Raw genomic sequence first — 19154 nt, 5'->3', positions numbered from 1 at the left:
AGGTCAATTTTATGGAATTGATCCAAGTACCTTTTTTAAATTGATCTGTGTCTTCACATAGGTGGGTTGAATTGGCTGGTATTCAGGCAGCTAATTCATAAGTTGGTTATACATCTGATCCATTAGTAGTGATCAATAAAGGAAGTATCTTTTAACTGCTTTGGGTCCAATTTGACTGCAATATCACTGCATTAATCAAGGTTTATTTTTGCATTTTTTTGTTAAGGCAGATTTAAAAATGTATCAATTGCCAGCATTTCCATATTTATACTTAATAGTCCAACACCCACTAGTATCCTCAAAACTTAAAATGTTTACTATCCCTTTATGAAAGGAGAATAAACTGGTAAACTGCCTCCTTTTGATGTATCTTGATTAGGAAAGAGACTGACAATGGGGCTTTCTTTGGGATGTGTAAAGCTAGAAGATTCTAACTGGAAAGCAGCTTTTTCCCTGTGGCACCAACCTCAGCCTGAAATTGAGTAGGATCACGAGCAGTCTGTTCTACTGTTAAGTGTCAGCGTGGTTGAATGTTCTGATGTTTGTGAACTAATACTTAGAGAGTAAGATTGATTGATGTGGATATTGTCCAATTTTACAGATTCATTACTTTTTAGTGTTTGCATTGTTGTGATGAAATACTCTTAAGAAACCTGAGAGAATAGTATATAAGTTCACTTATCTCACCAGCTGCAGTATCTAAACGTTAAGGTGAATTAAGGACAAAATTGTTGGTCTTAATTCAGAATATTCAGCCTCTTGGCAATTTTAAGACAGGCTTTACTATTATGTGACCCTAACTTCTTATGCCTAATTGTTAACATACAGATGTTTTTCTTTTTCCTACTTTTTTATGCAAGTGTGCCATGAGAATATGGCAAAAATATATAAATGAGAATAATTAATGCAACCACTTCTTCACAGAGAAGGAACATTATTTTCTGTGCTCATTCTTTCTTCATTTGAGAGCTATGAACATTACTTAGTGCTTAGGAAACTATACTGGTTGAATGCACATGCGCCAAAATGACCAAGGGCTAGAATCTATCCTCAGTTATATAATTGCACGCAGTGAATCACATGAAATAGTTCGGTAGCTCACTAAGCAACTGTTATTTACGGAAGCAGAAGAAAGAAATTCAAGTGTGAATTTAGCGACATAATGGAAATATCAGCGAGTTAGTTTGTAGGCTTTTGGGGGAAGGGATTGTTTTTATTTGCATCTTGTTTGGCAGAAAGCGTAGCATCGTCACTTAACAAATAATGAATGTGCCAGAGGACAGCAGTGTGGTTAATTCTTTACCTTGATTGTAAATGGAGCTGAACTAGTGTGTAAGTAGGCACTATCGTAAATATATACATATTTAATAAAAACATTACATTTTTAAATTATATTTTGGTCTGCGGTGTTATTAGAAGCAAGGAACAAATCATTTTCAAGTTGGAAGTATTCTGTAACAAAATACCTTCTCTTCTTACTACTTCTATCTCCTCTCTGAGGTGAAGATCTTACAGGATAGATCTAGAAGTCTCCCAGGTTTAAGATATTTATAATATAAAAGAACGCTACAGTTGGGAAGTAAATTTTCTGAATGGGTGGCTGAGCAGCAGGCAAGCCATGCCACATACTATGGTATCTGACATTAGTTATACATGGTTACATTTTTCAAGAAAAATTATAAAATGGTGGTCTAGCCCATACTATTCCTCACTAAAACTCTGAGTCGTATTAATATCTTGTAGTTTCTTAAACAGTTTCTTATTTTTTTAAAGTAATAAAAGGAAACGAATAATTGTAAATAGTTTATGGAAGAGAATTGCTGCTAATGCTGGTTGGAACATGGATGAAGTTTTTTTTCCTTTCCCTTCCCCATTCCATGTCCATTCCATTTTGCTGGAAGTTTCCACTCTTGCTCATGGTTGCAGGACTGAAAATCCAGCGATTATTTCTCTAGTGTCAGGAGATACTTCAAAAATGAAAACAATTGCACTAAAAATGAATGGTCTAGAAAGGGAAATTCTTGAGCCCGAGACACTGGACTTGGACTCGGAATTTGAATTCAGGTTGCTGCTCTTCCAGACATTTTGGGTGAACTTGGGTGAGTCACCACACCCGATCTCTTTAGCTGCTTTTGTGTAGCGAGCACACACAAAGTCTGTATATCCCTCAAAGGCCCACTTGAACTCTGTTTTGAAAGCTTAATTGGGATCTGAGCATTGCATAGGGTTCATGTGGGCTCTCTGCACAGAGGTGAATTTCATTTTCTGTACCTGAATTTTCTATCTGTGCAATGGGGATAATACTTCCCTACCTGACAGGAGAGTCTTGATTATATTTACACAAGTGCTTGTGAGTTGCTCCTGTTATGGCAATGGGACAGGGGTATATAAGTGCTTAGATAGAGAAACTGTATTCTTGAACTGAAAATTGGAAGTGACTAGACATGATCATTTTAAATCTAAAAGCGAATTGGATAGCTGAACCAACCCTTAATGCTTCAGGAGTAAAATGTTCCATTACTGAATCTGAAAAGTGCACCGAATGCAGTATTTTTCCAGCAACCAAGAATTTGACAAGACTTTCATGTCATGTTGATTTATATGGATCCTTGTTTCTATCAAAAATGATATCAAGGAATGGTTAGGACAATATATGACAGAAGAGGAGCTGGGAATCAACTTAATATGTAGCCACTGTCCTCTGTAATTAAAGCCTCTAGAGTCATCTGATGACACTTAATTTTCAGGATTTTTTTCTGGAGAGTTTAATTTGGTACTCATGACCCCTGCCAACATATGTTAGTTCTATATGCTTCTGTTTCCCAAACCCACCAGTGATGAGTAAACAACTGAGATGGTTAATATGACATACATGACGTTTAGCAAAGTTTTCAATAACCAAATTTTATATTTAGTCTTTTTCGAAACCAAAGAAGCTTTTACATGTCAGGACTAACTGCTGTTTAGCTTCTTTGATCGTTGCAATGCTCCATCTGCTGAACTGTCCGTTTTAACTCCTCTGTTATGTCCATGTTCCTGAAGTTCAAGAATAGCTTGCTGTGCCTAAGGTATATGACCAGTCCGTTATTTCATACTGTAAGCTAGTGATGAAGACGGCTGTCTGTTCTATTGGGTCTGAGGCTGTTGAGACACCATAAAGTTCATCCTCTGCAGAAAACTTTGAAATTCGGGTATATGTCATATTTGTTGCTTTTCCTCTGCCCCTACCACTGGTAGGGTGGCCGTAGTTAGCAGGAGAACTAACATCTGCAGACCAAAAGAATCTAGTTCCTGCAGGATAAACTGGATTTGACTTCATTAGTGCACAAATGATAAGTTTATGTAGAGTTATTATAGCATTAATCAATTTGATGGATTGGAAATATGACAGAACTGAAGCAGCATGTAATATTAGTGCCTATTATTCTACAAATTATGTCTTCACCTACAGAAGCCAGGAGTCATGCTGTACATTAAAAAAAATACTATATCCTCTCTCCTCTTATCAAGACACATGGCATCTCTTTAAGGATTTTTCCTTGCTGTCATAAAATGGGCATCTAGTCTCCCTGAGCAGAAGATTTGGGCTTATGACTAATTTTAAGTAGGCTTTGGGACTCTAATAATACCATTCTGAATTAAATTTCCATCTTTCATAGCTGGTCATTTGTCAGATTTATATTGTGGTATTAAACCTCTCTCCAAAGCAAAATGTGAAATGATCATATGAAAGTATGAAATGATTACCTACATGATACAGAATGAGTAATAGTCAGAGTAGTGTATAGGTGTTTAAAAACATAATTCCCAGTCAAGTTAATGAGAATTGTGCAGACCTTTGAGAATGTACCCTTTGTATTGTAGTTTGGCTACTCTTCCAGCAAACTAGGGTCCAGTGTGTGAGAATCTAAGATAAATATTATAATATGGTTCTTTTGGGATATAAGTAATAGAATATGGAGCCCTTGTTCCAAGTTTGCTGTTTGAAATCTGGCCTAGGATAATCATGACCAAAAGCTGTTACTGTCCGATGAGTAGTCCATGTGAACTAAATTGCTTCCCTCCAAAAAGAAGTCCAGAAATCTGGCCAGGAAACTGAAAAATGGAAAGCCTCGGCTGCAGGCCTACAGAACCAATTGGAAATTCTTAAAAACATGTTGAGAGAATCTAGAACTCAAGAGAAAAATAACCTCGCAAAGGAAAATGAGCATTTAGAAAAAGAAAATCAAATCTTACAAAAAATGATAAAGAAACTAACTTTAGAACATGAGAACCCTGTTGATGAGATGCTAGTGAAAATGGTTGATATCTCTTTAAAACCTAGTCCAGACTGGAAAGGGATAGCAGTTAAGCGTCTGGGAACTAGTGAACTAACTAGTGGGGGTGTTGATGCATACTACCTGCCTGACGGGGGTGGGGGGAAGATCCACCCATAGCTGTTTGCAAGAAGAATTCCTCTCGGGTGTGGCCAGCTGAAAGTAAGTTGGGTGTGCCTGGATGGCTCTGCATTGGAGCCACATGTGGAATGAATCTGTTAGGGCTCAACAAAAAAATGTTTCTTTGGAGGGGGCCAAAGTGGGGGCCCAAAGCCTAGTCTGAGCAGGAGGGTAATGTAAATGTAACAGAACAACCAGTGGTGAAGTATGTGTCACCATTGAGCTAACTACACTATTATAACGGTTTGTAAAAAAACAAATAACATTGTTACCTCCATGATGAACCTTGCAAGGAAAAAGCCTGTTTTAACTAAACATGATTTTGCTAATGATATGTGTGCCATTGTTAAGTCTTGTAGTTAATTTGTTAGTGCGAGAAATGTAAAAATGTATCGTGTGCCTGATATTATGTAAAAGCCTTGAAACATGTTAAAAACTGAAGAGGGAAAGTTCCTATGATGCACCCCTTTCTGCATCAGTTTTGTGTGTGGGGGGGTGTCACACTGTCTGGATAAAGGGGGCCCCTGAGGTTTATTCAGGAGCTCCGATCACTCCTTTCTACACCAGTCTCACGTTGGGGGTGTCACGCGGGCTGGCTTGAGGGGGGGGGGGGGGGATTTTGTATATTGGGTGACATCAGTATGGCAGAATCATGATAATGCGTGTCAGATACGTCATGTCAGATACAATGTTTACTTGAGCATGTTTCAGGTATCCCTGTAAGGAGCTGAACTTCATAAAGTGTCCAGTAACAAGAAAAAGCTAAGCATTCATACCTGGATCGCCCTCCACACACCCTTATGGACAGTCTCAGTACAGTAACCTATTAACAAAAAGACATCTCTCCAGCGCAAGCGTTTCTTTCTCTTTAGGTGGACATCAGCAGCAGAGATGTGGACACCATTTCTGGGGCTACTAGTGCAATTAATCATTATAAAAACAACCAATGCGCATTGGGGAATCCAGTGGTTTAATTTCACCACATGGAACCAAATTGAAATAATACCTGTATATAATAACATACTGCATGGACCAATTCAGCTAATCACATTACAAGTATGGGTAAATATTACACCCAGTGATCATGATTGTGTATTTGAAGTAAGCACCCACATTGGACCTGTAACAGATTACAACCGTGCGTGTCATCCTGTGCCTCCTGGATATCATACAGTGTCACAACATTTCCATGAGCCTGGACTTCTACTGAATTAAAGAAATATAATCTAGATCGATCATTTTAACAATTAAGTCTGTGGTGGTAGGTTCACTGTGGTGTCTTCTTTTTTGTTAAATAAATAGAGTATACTTCATCTCAGATTTTTACTCCAGGACACAAACTTTAATGGATGGGTTTAAAAGCAATAAATGCTATAGAAAACATAAAACACTGTCATGACATGGGGATGTGATTACTTACCTTCTCATGCCCATACTGGTAGTTTTTTTGTGCTTGATGTTAAGGGTAGTGACCTTTGCAAGATTGTAAAGCTTGTAATAATGTATACACAATCTTGTCTGACTGCCATAAAATCTAAAGTTAACAGTGCAGTAGTAGAAGTAAAGAATATGTTAATTACAAAATCATGCAGTATTTTTCTTAGTGTTCTGAAGGCGAACTGACACAAAGAATGACCTCTTCTTAGCCAGTGGCAAGCTTCTGTTTTGCAGTACATATAGTCATTTGTAGACTTGAATGTTTTCAAAATATTTTTTTATGTGAGGTGGAATGAATTTTAATCAAAACAAGCCAATTTGGTTGTTACAAAAAAACTTCAATTAACAAGTTGAATTAAAAATGACATCTAAGATGTATTTAACAAAAAAATGTAATAGTTTATTGTAATGTCATTTTGTCTGTTATCTAATCTATATTAGTAATAGTACATCGGTACTAATGATTATTTATGCTACGCCAGAAATTCACATGGTGAATGATAGATTAAACACAGAGATTCTCATTTGGAATATATTGCCTTTTTTGAACGAATGATGATAGTCTTTCAAAAGAATACTGACAATTATCCACTTCAGTGCTGTCCCATATTGTGTGAGGCAAAATAAACCTCCAGTGCTACCTCCTGCTTGGTGAGATGCCTTCTGAAGTGCCCAAATACTCAGCTAGGTGATTCTGTTATAGAGGGGCTGAATCAAGAATCGGCATTCAAAGAACATAAGATTTTTTTTTTTTTTTTGTCCCAAAACAAACTCGTAAGCTAAGTTTTGTAGGTGCCAGTTGTGCCATCTCTCGTGTGTGTATGTGTGTGTGTCCTGTTCTTAGCAGAATTCTTTATCTTACGCCTTTTAAATTACTTGTCTTGTGAGTGGGCAGAATGGAGTATGGTGTGTTATGATGGGGTGTGTACAAGAACTCTAACAGTTAGGAAGAAGTCTGCTGTTATGGTTTTATAGCTGTAAGACCACCCTTTGGCATAGCTTGAATTTAAGGAATATTGCAGCCTTCATTTTTTTTTTTGGGAGGAATTCAATTTTCTTCCACCTCCTTCCATTCCCTTGGAAAAGGAGAGTAGTGTAAATAACAGGTCAAATTTTGCATCAGTGGGTCTACAATTCTAATTTCTGCTCTAGGTAACATTCATGTTCAGTTCACGTCCGCTAACACATGGTTGGTTATTTGCTTAATTATGAATTCCTTTTCTTTCCACAGCTGCAGAACCTTGGCCTGAAAATGCTGCGTTGTATCAGCAGCTGAAGGGTGGGTACATTATTTTCTGCAATTAATGATTTTATTTTTAAAAACATTAAATATACAGTAATAATTAACTTCAGGGAAAATAGAGGCTGTTAAGAAGAGATTTTCCTTTGTGTTTGTCTGGTCAGAGGTTTTAGCTAAGCTTGCATCTGCCAATATAAGACAGCTATTCATGGCCTATAAGGTCCTTGGTTTATTATTGACTCATTATATTGGCTGCTGTAGGCAGTGTAAAATGATGTGGTTGCAGGCACCGTTGGCAGATTTACTGCACCAATAGCTGAGGCAGCAGATTTTTGAAGTCTTATGGTAAAGTGGGCTCTCAGTAAAAAGGAACTGTTAAAATGTATAGGCTAGGATGGTTCAGGCTCCCTTTAGCAGCTCTTCATATATCATCAGATCACATTATGGCCCCCATTTGGGGCTCAGCAGCCTGCTACAGTTGTCAGAAGACTGCAAAGTAATGAAGACTAATAGGTAGCAGCCCTAGTCTTCTAAGCATGGAATTTTTATTGCAGCGAACTTGTCATCTTTCTTTTGTGTGACAGACCTAGACACAGTGTGCAATATTAACTGCAAGCTGGGTTTTTTTTTTTTTTTTTTTTTGAGGATTCTGAATGCTTTTACTTTTTAGCTGGAGAAGTATGAACATGCTATTTTACTTTGATTAGGAGAGGAATAATTGGCTTAAAATTGAGAGACAAATTTGTTTTTAGTTGGGGTTTCTAATTGTACATCTCTGTTAAAATAAGATAAATGGTAGAGCATTTCTAGAATAGATATTCCTGGTATATATTTGTATTCATATTTCAGGTTTTGTTGTCCAGAACCATAACATAAAATTAATGTAATGGTGCATATATTCTCTGAAGTTTTTGCTTTTTTAATTTATATACAAGAGATTTAGCACAGAATGTTATACAGTTACATATCAATCACTAAACAGGAACTATTTCTTGTAATTGTATTCTTTCATTTTCTTTCCACAGAGGAGCAAATTTTGCTTTCTGACAATGCATCGTCTCTTGCTGTTCAGGTAAAACATCACCTTTTCTCAACTACAGAGATGTTAATTTAATTTATTTCTCTGAAAGATTAAATCTTAACTAAATTACATTAGAAGTCTTCAAATGAATTATTTAGACATTTTCCAAGTACTTTTTAGATTCAAATTTTATGTTCTTGGACACAAGATAATTTTCCAAGTTGAAATAACTCCTGTTAGTCTTTATAATCCAGGTGTTATAGATTTTTGTTGTTGTTAAGAATCCTGATATTAGTGCCTGTGCATGTGTTCATATTTATGTCTGTCTTACCTGTTTATAATAGGAATTGAACACACTGCTGGCAGCTCATGTTTGACCTTTAGTTTTATCTTTTCTGCTGTAACCAGTCTGGTCACCTTTTGGGTTGCTTAGGAACAGGTGACCTCCCAAAGACCACTCCTTATATGCTTACTGGTCACCTAATCCTCAAAGCCAATACCCCCAAAACACAAGGAATCCAGTTCCACCATATGTAAAGAGTTTAAAATCCACTGTATATTGTACACTCCAGTGTATGTTAGAGGTATTCCACGTAATTAACAAATTTAAGGCTCTAATCTACTTAAAAATGCCTTGTGGCTGGAAAGTCTGTGTAAACTCCATTAACCTGTTAAGTTCAGTAACCCCAGAGGCTGCTCTTCATTCTGAAAGGACACTTTCCCCCATTAGTAGAGAGGAACTGGCTGGCAAAAAAAGTTCCCCATCCTCCAAAGCAACTCTACTACTTCCTGTGGAAGAGGGTTGCTTTATTCCCTCACTTCTACTTGCTCCCCTTATGTGGGCTAGTCCATTGCATAGCTAGTTCAGATAGCCTTTTGGAGGGCTTATGTACCCCAGAAGGCTGCATCTCTTTTGGTCTGAGTGGGACCATTTGAGGTATCATCATGTAAAAGGTTCACTAACCCGTATTTTGTAAAGACGCCAATCAAAAGTTCATGATTCTTTGGTCACTCTACCAATCCTCTAAGGACTCTATTCTATCCAAGATTTTTTTTGGCTGAGAATCTGGAAAATATCAGTGTTCCAAGAGTTAATCCTTTGGTAGCATGCCAAAAAAAAAAAAAAAAGTATCTTGTTTCTTTGATAGATGGACAAGTTTTCCATTTATTTTGGAAAACAGATGCTAGTGTTTTACCCCTGTTTCTCTGTGATACAGTATGTTTTAAATCATTCTTTGCAGTGGAAAGAAATAAGGAGTTTTGTTGAGCATTTGATCGCTTGATCTCAGTGTTGCTTTAGCTCCAGAAACCCTTATTTTTGTAGTTCTCATGAATCTTCTCTCCATCCATCAGGGTCACAGGTGTGGTTTTGGTCTCTTTCCAAACAAAACAGAAGTTTCTTTTTCTAATGTAGCATTTTGCTTGACCATTCCAATTCTATTGTTATCCTGCACATGTCACTTAGATGATATATTAACCATAATATATTAAAAATGCCTGTTTTTCTTCAATATTCTTTGGCTTGACAGCTGATAGTAGCCATGACTATAAATATGACTTTGGCAGATATCTGATTTAAACTTTATGGAACAATTTTCTTCTGTATGGGGGAATGGTATCAGTTTAGAAGAACCTGTATAAGGAATACAGTTGTGATTTCCCCCTCCCCACCCAAAAAAAAAAAAAGTAGCTGTCCACAAAATGTAAATTTTATTAGGATGTGTAATTTAAAAAAAATAACTTAATTTTAAAATTGCCTGATCATTAGCTTACCTGACACATGTTGCATTAGTCAATGTCAAAAACAGGAATAGTTGTATCTTTTTCTGATGAATATTGGGGGGAGGGGGGAGAGGGGAGAGGTTTAAGGGTTGATGGATGGGTATGTGTTGGGTGGAAAGAAAGGAGGCCAATACCTGGTACTTCTTTTTTCAATATATTTTTTCACTCCAGTATCTCTCAGCCACTGACCTATGGCACATGGATTTCCCATAGAAAAGGCACTCAAGTTGTTCATGGCTTGTTTGGGCTTCCACCCGGTGAAGATACATCACAGTTCTGTCTACGTCTTATTAAATGGAGTTGTAGGGGTGGCTGCTTCAGGGAAGAAGGCTTAAATAAAACCCTCCACTTGCCATAATTTGGCTGTCACCTACACCAAATCCTTCTAGAAATCTCTTTTCCATCATAGTACCTCTTTATGACGTCTGCCTTGGTTGACTCGCAAAGAAAACGTGGGTGGGTGTGTGAGAGAGCACAACAAATAACTTACTAAGCAATTACTTAAAATAAAAGCTGACCACAGTCTTTATAAGTGGTAACACTACCATGCATCTAGCATGTCAATTTCTGTTTGGCTGTGGGACAGATACTGTGGAAAGCAAAATAAGTTCTCCGTGTGTGTGAGTGAGTGATCATTGGAGATGTTTTCTTATAATCATCGGATAGTAAAGGCTAAAATTTCAATGTAAGGAACTGATTATGTAAATTCTTTTAATATTGATTGGAGTCACATGCCCTATTCCTTGCATACTGCAGTGTGAATTTAAGACTGTGTATATGTGATTGGGGGTAAGCTTTTTAGAAAGTGATGTGATTTGTAGTAATTATACTGAATATTAGTGCCTTCTTATACTTAATTAACAATTCCTATTGTGGAACTCCTTTGCTGATCCTGCTAGGAATTTTTTTTATGTAACCTGCAGTTCCTGAAAATAGATTTAATTGTGGAATCCCTTAATCTTTCAGTGTTCAGGTTTTGTACATTTGCTGAAAATGCAATGTAACTGCAAACACACAAAATGAGTCAATGCGTTATCTGTAATACATATTTCACCACTTGTCCATTAACCTAAAGTAGCACATTATACAGTCCTATTGGAAATGAAGATAATTTGATCATATGCTGCAAATTCTTGATATCCAATGTCCATTTACTTTCACAGCAAAGAAATTCATATAAAAGGAAAATGGTGTAATTTCAGTAATGATTATCTTGTTACAGGGTTGAGAATGTTATATGTAGAATAAAGTCTCTTTTCTTCTCATCTTATGTGCGGTCTTACTCCCATTAAAGTTAATGAAAAATTTCATGCACATTCAAGATAAGTGACATAACTCAGTGTTCCTATCATCCTCCCACCCTAGTCATTTCCCTCCCTTTATTTATAATGGAATTTTCCATTACTCAGTATTTTTTTCCTTCTACTCAAAGTTCCTATAAAATCGGTATCTCAATAGCTAAACCTCGGTATATCCAAAAAGGAGTGGATGTAGTTAACAATTAAAATCATTAACAGAATATTAATCAGTGGCATCCTAAATATATACAGTATTGTGTGTGCATGCATGTGCACACACTTTATACTGTATTACGAAGAAGTACATTCTATACTCCCTAGATAATTCCCTCTGGCAAACTGCAAATTTGTTGATTTTTAAAAAACAAAACAAAACAGTGGTTTTCTAATATTTTTTTTATTTTATTTTCTAGACCATTGTATACATGCAAGATTCTCTCCGCCTGCCCCAATTTATTTCATCCTGTGGGCAAGTAGAAAGGACTCCACAGACACCAAGCAATAAAAATAAAGATATAATGTTTGTTGTCCCCCCCAAAGCCTTCCCCAGATATGAAACTTGCATTTAAATGCCTCAAATTTTGCAATTTTTGCCTGCTGTATTCTGTTTACCGTAAACACACACTCTGATTTTGGAAGAAAAGTCTTAAGGATTTGACAAAAGGATTTTGTGTTGGTTCTTTATGGTATCATATTGCTGTGTTTGTGGGAGAGAGCAGCAAAATGGAAATTATAAATACTCGATTTTAATAACATACATGATACTATTTAAATAACGCTTATTTTTAACTATAAGCTGTTCAGGATGGTCTTCCTACATGTTCACACAACACCTACCACGTTTGGGCTCCAGTCTTTATTGATGTCTTTGGACACTACTGCACCACAAAAAGCAAAAGATTGTGTTTTCAAGTTCCTATATTTTATTTCCTTATAACAGTCTGTACGCTCTCAAGTCAACAAGGCATTTTACTGGTGAATCATGTATCTTATCCATGTAATGACTGAAACATATAAAAGAAGAGAAATTACAGAATTAAAACCTGACTGAATAAGGGTTATTTCAGTAACCTTTAAGTCTGGAAGCCAAATTTATTGAGATCTCTGTAATAAAACATTTAGCAGCCAGGGAGAAACCAGAAGTGGGGTAACTGGATCTGTACTTTTTTGGCCTTAAATAAGGTGACATGGAGGGCCTGCAGATTGTATTCCAACTTGTAGGATGGAATAGCAGACAGATTGCATTGCAGTTTGCCTGTGGACTGGAAGTAGATTCTGTCCCCACAGTCCCCATATTGTTTTCCACACAAAGTTCAATTACTCGAGCATTATGCTGGAAGGAAAGGGAGAGAGAATTTTGCTCAAGGTGAACCAGGAATTAAGACCTCTAGTATTCAGTTCTAAATTCCAGAAGTGAATCTTCTGTTATGACCTTATATAAAATGTGATGCTGAATATGTATGTATTGCTTTAAATACTGTGTATTGTATAACAATGATTCTCTGTTTGTTTCCTAACTCTGTAACACACACACACACACACACCCATATATAATATAAAAATGTTGTGTACACAAGCCTAAACATGTTGATACTTCAAAACCATCAGGCAGGTTACTACATAGTGGGCCCCACTATCTTGTGGTTCCAGAACCTGTACTAAGTGATAGTAAAATCCAGTATCAGTTGCAGAAACCATGCATTTGGTCTATATCCTATATTGCTGCAGGAAGGAGGTTAAAATTGGCTATTAGTATTGCATCAAAGAGGGATGTTTATGCAACAGATGTTTAAATTGCTCAGGCTAACTGCTTATTTGCACAATTATTTGATAACTTGTTGAGGTAAATCACCCTTGATTGATAGTTTTTACAGGCTTGTAATTTTAGCATATGAATTATGTAATTTTGTTTTTGAAACTAAACAGTAAACTGAATTTTAAGTTGTTTCCCTACACAAAACAAAGATTCAGTAGTGAAATGAAAATCTGACAATCCATTTTTAAACAGAATAAAAGCTAGAATTCTTCATGATGAGAAATATAGTATCAACATAATCGATCTACCGGCATTACATTGTATCTGAAAATACACTTAAATCCCTATCCATGCAACTACTGCATTTGAGTGAAACATCTTTCATATAGTTCTAAAATTAAATTACCCCTGAATGAATAGCATCTTCATTTATCTTCAAAACCTCCTCTGTGCTACCAGTGAATCTACTCTTTCCACATTCTACAACAAGAATTACATTATACCATTATAGCAGTGTTCTGCTGCAGTGTAAAATAGATTGTTTTGGAAAATGAACCTGGCTTTGCTATAAATTACATTCACAGGTACAAAGGAATTTGTTATTTTGTTTATAATAGTCACAAATATAATTAAACTCTTAATTTATGTTAAACTACAAATGTGGCCATTACCACAACTGGATTAGAAATTTAATCTGTCACTCAAAGAATGATACTGAACAGTTTTCATTTGTAGCCTTAGACACTATTTCAATTACAAGGTCTGCAGCTGTTTGATATAAAAACTGAATTATTTTGTAGATTTGTTCATGGTTTTTAGTTTTAAAACATGTCCCTTCAATAAGGCGAAGAATAATTCTTCAGTTGTCATCACAGATTCTCCTTTGTGTCTTGATGAAACAGACTAAGAATGAAAACACAAATCTCTTTCTTCACAATAGCATTCTGTGAATGCTTTTCAAATACAAGTCAATGAGATATTACTTACAATGGTTTGGACTTAATTATGAAATGGATAATGTGTATCTCCTCTGAAAGAAGTTTGTCATCTGAAAATAGGGTTTCTCATATAGGGACATAGAATGTGAACTGTTGGAATTCTGAAATAAGTAGGCGGGGGGGTGGTTCTGACCTTAAATACTAAAATCTTGATATTCTTTATATCCAACTGGAATTTATGCTTAGAGTATTGTGCTTAGTGGGTGTGTGTTCTGATTTGAGGTGGAAAAACCTAATGGATGATTCTCTAAGAGATTCTCTAGAGTTGTATTCACATTGTCAACTTGAAAAATAATATTTCTGCTTAAATTTTTTTTTGTATCTACTAGAATTTCAAGTAACACTTAGGATGACTAACTGAAAGGCTAAAGAGAATAAATCTTCTATTTTGTTTATTTTATTTTGTGCATTTGATAGCAGTGAAGAAGAGCTTTGTGTAAGCTTGAAAGCTTCTCACCAGCAGAAATTGGTCCAATAAAAGATATTACTCTGCCCACCTTGTCTCTCTAATAGCACTGTATATGGTCATTTTCACTTCCTATCTCATGCCCTAGTATGACATCAGTCTGTTACATTGCTTAGAGGGGAGCTTCCACAAGCAGCAGCAAAGGTGAAAATGGCAGGCATGTGTGAGCATACAGAGAAAGGAGAGGGACACTGAGTGAACCCTGCCATGTCCTCTTGGGCCTACCCCAAATCCCTTCTGAACATTAGCAGTGTGAGCGGGAAGAATAATCTCTGTTTAGTTTTAATGCTATTTAAAGGGAACTCTATAAGAAAATTGGATTTTCTGAAATTGGGGAAATAAAAAAAACAAGAAGTTGGTTCTCTTATTTTAAGCAATGTTGTTGTTTGTTATGCTTTTAACTGAATCAAACTGAACTTTAGAGCCCTGCAAATCTGCAGATATCCACTTAATATCCACAGATCATTTTTGTGGATCAGATGCAGATAAAAATTTTGTATCCACGCAGAGCTCTACTGATCTTGTGTCCCATTCAAATTCTGTCAAATAATATAGACTCATGTGCTTTCTTAGTTAAGAGTTTTCATCTAAAATCAAACTAAATTTATAGGTAAATCCATTTTCAAAAGCTCAGGGGGAAGCTGAAAATTTACTTTTTTCTGATTATTAACATTGTGCCACCATGTGCCCAGTAGCTTGACGTTGTAAGGCAGTATATAGGAGCATCTTAGAACTGACTGACATGGGTAATAATTCTGTTTTGCCAGGATGTGCCCCGTCCCTTGATTTAAATCAAAAGAGGTTTATTAGTTTCATAACACGTGTCATGTTAAAGCTTGACATAAGCCCTTTCTGCATATCTGCTGTTAGTTCATACTCTTGCAGTTAAAATGCACACTTTTTGAATCTCATTGATATTCAAAATAAAGTAGATACTGCTATTAAATGGAACCAAAAATGCATGTGAAGTCAGCAAATGAAGACCCTGTCTGGAGTACATTGTGCTGTAGGAGATGGGTTCTTTGTCTGCCACGAGCTTAATAACTTTATCCACAGAGAGCACAACATACCTCCAGTTTAGGAATAATTTTAAATAGCTTCTGAATCAATAGATTCTATGTTGATCATAGGATTTACCATATTGGATTGCATTGCATTGCAGGACCAGGTTGTTTGACGTTCACCTTCTGGCCGTGGGCAATATCATTGCTTCAGAAGAGAGTTCACTCTGGTCAGATGGGTGGATAGGGAAGGAATTCTTCTTGACGCCAGTGGCAATAATCTTATACCCAGAAATGTGCGATTTGATTACTGTTATCACAGCATGCTGAACTATAAATGCAAGCCATAAAATTATTGATTTTATTTTTTAAAACCCTGCCAGAGTGTTTGGATTGATACCTTCCTGTGACAATGAATTCCACATTTACTCTCATAGGAAGTTTCCTTTATTTTTATAAGCATGCTGGACACCAGTATTGTTGCTACCGTCCCTTGTTTTTGTTATACAGGCTAGGGAAATAAGGAGAAGGCTGATCAGTTTTCACTTTATTCTTCTTGATTTTAAATATTTCTGTTAATCTAGCTCATAAATCTTATGACCAGATGCTAAGAAATCAGAAAAAGACATTTTGTCCTCTCTAAGCTACCAAATAGGAGTTCAGTTTGTATTTTGGAGCTGTTCTCCTTTTTCTATTGGTATTCAAGTATTTTTGGCTCAGAGGATGATTTCTCTAGAGTGGGACCTGGAAGGCTATGAACATTTTTCACAGCTATTTTAGTCAGGAAAACTTCTTCATTTGAAGTTATGAGTAGCAGATGTGTTGCAAGGGGTGAATCTGCATTGTCTCAATTCGGAGTAGAGTGTCTCCCCTAAAGAGCTCATGGGCAAGATTGCTAAGATTTGGCTGCGGCTTTGGTAGTAGATCCATGCTGAGGTCAGTGGATGTGTGCAAATGCTGCATTTTTTCCTACATGAGGTTCTGAAGGCCTTGGAGGAATGCTAGGTTGTGGCATGCAAACTGAGCCACTCTTGGCTTGTAAAATCATTTATGGGGAAGTTGGATGCAATTTGATGTTTGTCGTCTTGCCTGTATTGCCTAGTTCCTAACCTTTTGGGGAGGGCGGGGGGTGTGCTTTTTTTTTTTTTTTTTTTTTTTTTTTTTTTTTTTTTAAAAGAAGGATTTGGCAAAGCAACCTTTTGTGTCATCTAGAATCCTCTAATTTCCTTGGCCCTTTTTTATTCTGGTTTTAGGCCTGAATATAGGACAGAGACTGCATAGGTTTGGCTGACTGATCTCTGTTGATGGATACTATGCCAATAGATATGTCTGCCTTTGCTTCCATTGACCATGAAGTGGAGTTGAGGTATTTGTGGACCTTAGCTGAATTGAGTTGGAGTGATTCCAATTTCTTCTTTGAAAAGTTTGAGAGTGTTGGGTAATCTCTTATCTGCTACAATGGCTCTTTTGTTAAGGGTGAACCAGAGATCCACCTGGTCACCCCTTCTGTTCATCATATAGGTAAGGTGCCATGGGGAGAAAATGAGATCCATCAATAGTCTATTACTTTTTTGTTCTCGCTAGGTATTGCAATGCATTCCAGTTTAGTATCATCTATAAACTTGGTGCTGTTCGCTCCTTCTTAGTCACTAATGAATGAAGATGTTAAATAAGATCAAGCCTAACAAAGATCCCTGCGTTGTCCACTAGACCATTCCTTCCAAATATCCCTAGTTCAATACATTGTTGCTTATTGTGACTCTTTGTTTGTGGTCTTTAGTCTGTTTTCTTTCCTCATGATTATTCAAATCCAAGCTAATTTTGACTAATTTTCCTGACACTTTATCAAATGTTTACTAGAATCCAAATATATTAGTCTACTGCTTTCTCTTCATATAGTAATGTTTACTGTATCAAAAAAGCAGTCAACATTTTCTGGCAATAAATACCTGTAAACATACGTTGCCTGTGATTCCCTTACCCTCTAATTATCTAGAGGATAATGTAATTGTCATTTGGCACTAACTGTGCCTAAAATGTTATTAATTGTGGGTTTTGGTTAAGTTTTTAATGCTAATAATTTCCCAACCCTGACAATCGCATTAATACAGGAGAATGTGAATGTTATGTTAGTGAAATAAATTGTCTAAGGCTATTTCTACACTTAAAATGCTATAGTGGCACAGCTGCAGCACTTCCATCATTATGGCGATGGGAGGGGTTCTCTTGTCTCTGTAGTTAATCAACCTCCCTGAGAGGCAGTAGCTAGGTCAACAGATGAATTCTTCCATCAACCTAGTGCCGTCTACCCTGACGGTTAGGTCAGTATAGCTGCTTCATTTCAGGGGTGTGGATTTTTTTCACACCTCTACGAAGCTATGCCTATGCAAATTTTCACTGTAGACCAACTCTAATGTTTATGAAGGGCTGGTGGAATCTGGGAAATTGTATAGTCACCCCCTTGACCTCAGCCCTCTCTGTGGCTGGGAGTAGTGTTATTCTTTACCAATTGTCACAGTAGGCACACCACACATTGTCACTAATGCTTACTTTATTTAAATTGTTATGTTTTGGTCAGAACAAAGTCCTAGAAAAAATATTTAAGAGGAATCCAAGATTACCACTTTGACATCACTGATGATGTGATAAACCTTACCAGTATTTCCCTCCAAAAAGAAACTTTGTTGAGATGCAGTGAAGACTGATTGATAGCTCGTATCCTTGTTTTGGGTGTAAATTTACCTTTCAAGAATATTGGTAGGTTTTGAGAAGTTGAGAAGTCCACAGATTATAGCATTGTTTGTCAAATGTGGAGACAACTCTGTACTGGTGGAGCATGCAGGTGGAATATAAAAAAATCTGCAGCACACTGAGCTGTAATAGGTTTTATATCCATCCCTTGTAGGCATGCTAGTTGTGTCTAATGGCACTTGATTAACTGGTTAGCACATACAATAGGAGCTCAATTCTCTGAGGTACTGAGGGTTCTCAGCACCTTCCAGGATAATGCCTCTCTCCCGTCGGCTTAGAGTGGCTACACAAGCAATCTTACAGTGGAGCAGCTGCATCAAGGAAAGCTGTGCTGCTGTAAGATCGCTAGTGTAGATATGGCCTTAGTTAAATCTTGTCTGTTAGCCCAGTTCAGCCAGTAGTTTGCCTGAACCATTGCAAATCTCTAGCACAGGCAGAGAAAGCAGCAATTCACAGTGAGTGAACTTACTCCAGTTTCAAGCAGGGGAAAACATTACCACTGTAAATCACATTTCTTGCCTATGCTAGGGATTTGTACCAATGAAGCTATTCTGATGATTCTACTCAAAGCTAATTCCAAGTGTAGGTATAGGCAGCTGGTGAAAATATTCTTTGGACGTTTTGAGCCCATCCCTCGGTCACTCCAAGGTGGCGGCTTCTGTCCCACTGCGCTGGGCCTGGCTCCCCACTTAAGCCTGTTGGCTTTCAGTGTAGATTTGGAGGAACCTGTCACAGTGTAACTTGACATACACATCCTCAAGCAGATGGGGCCCTTCCATTGTGATGCTCCTTTCTGGCTCTGGTGCCACTAAATATGGGGCCTCATGGTCTCTCCCTTCCCCCAGGACTCTCCTTTGCCATCCTCTTCCTGGCCCTGGTACAGCTGAACAGAGATTTGGGGGGGCTGAGCCTTCTCTAGCCCTAGCCAAGTGAAGTGAATCAAAGGAAGGCCTTAAGCTTGTTGGGAT

At 37.1% G+C, this 19154-nt stretch overlaps 1 protein-coding gene across 1 annotated transcript in view; it reads left to right on the top strand.

Moving 5' to 3' along the window:
• Nucleotides 1-19154, top strand: part of MTX2 (metaxin 2) — a 43240-nt gene that overhangs the window by 8721 nt on the left and 15365 nt on the right. The window contains exons 2-3 of the mRNA XM_067549190.1: nt 7105-7152; nt 8139-8185. Coding sequence (XP_067405291.1) covers nt 7105-7152; nt 8139-8185 — 95 coding nt within the window. The remainder of the gene's footprint in view (nt 1-7104; nt 7153-8138; nt 8186-19154) is intronic.

Source organism: Emydura macquarii, unplaced genomic scaffold (genome assembly GCF_026122565.2).
Source record: "Emydura macquarii macquarii isolate MOO-44397 ecotype Brisbane River unplaced genomic scaffold, CSIRO-AGI_Emac_v2 contig_1253, whole genome shotgun sequence".
Lineage (NCBI taxonomy): Eukaryota > Metazoa > Chordata > Testudines > Chelidae > Emydura > Emydura macquarii.
The sequence above is the reverse complement of the archived record's forward strand: the minus strand, read 5'-3'. Positions and strand labels throughout refer to the sequence as shown.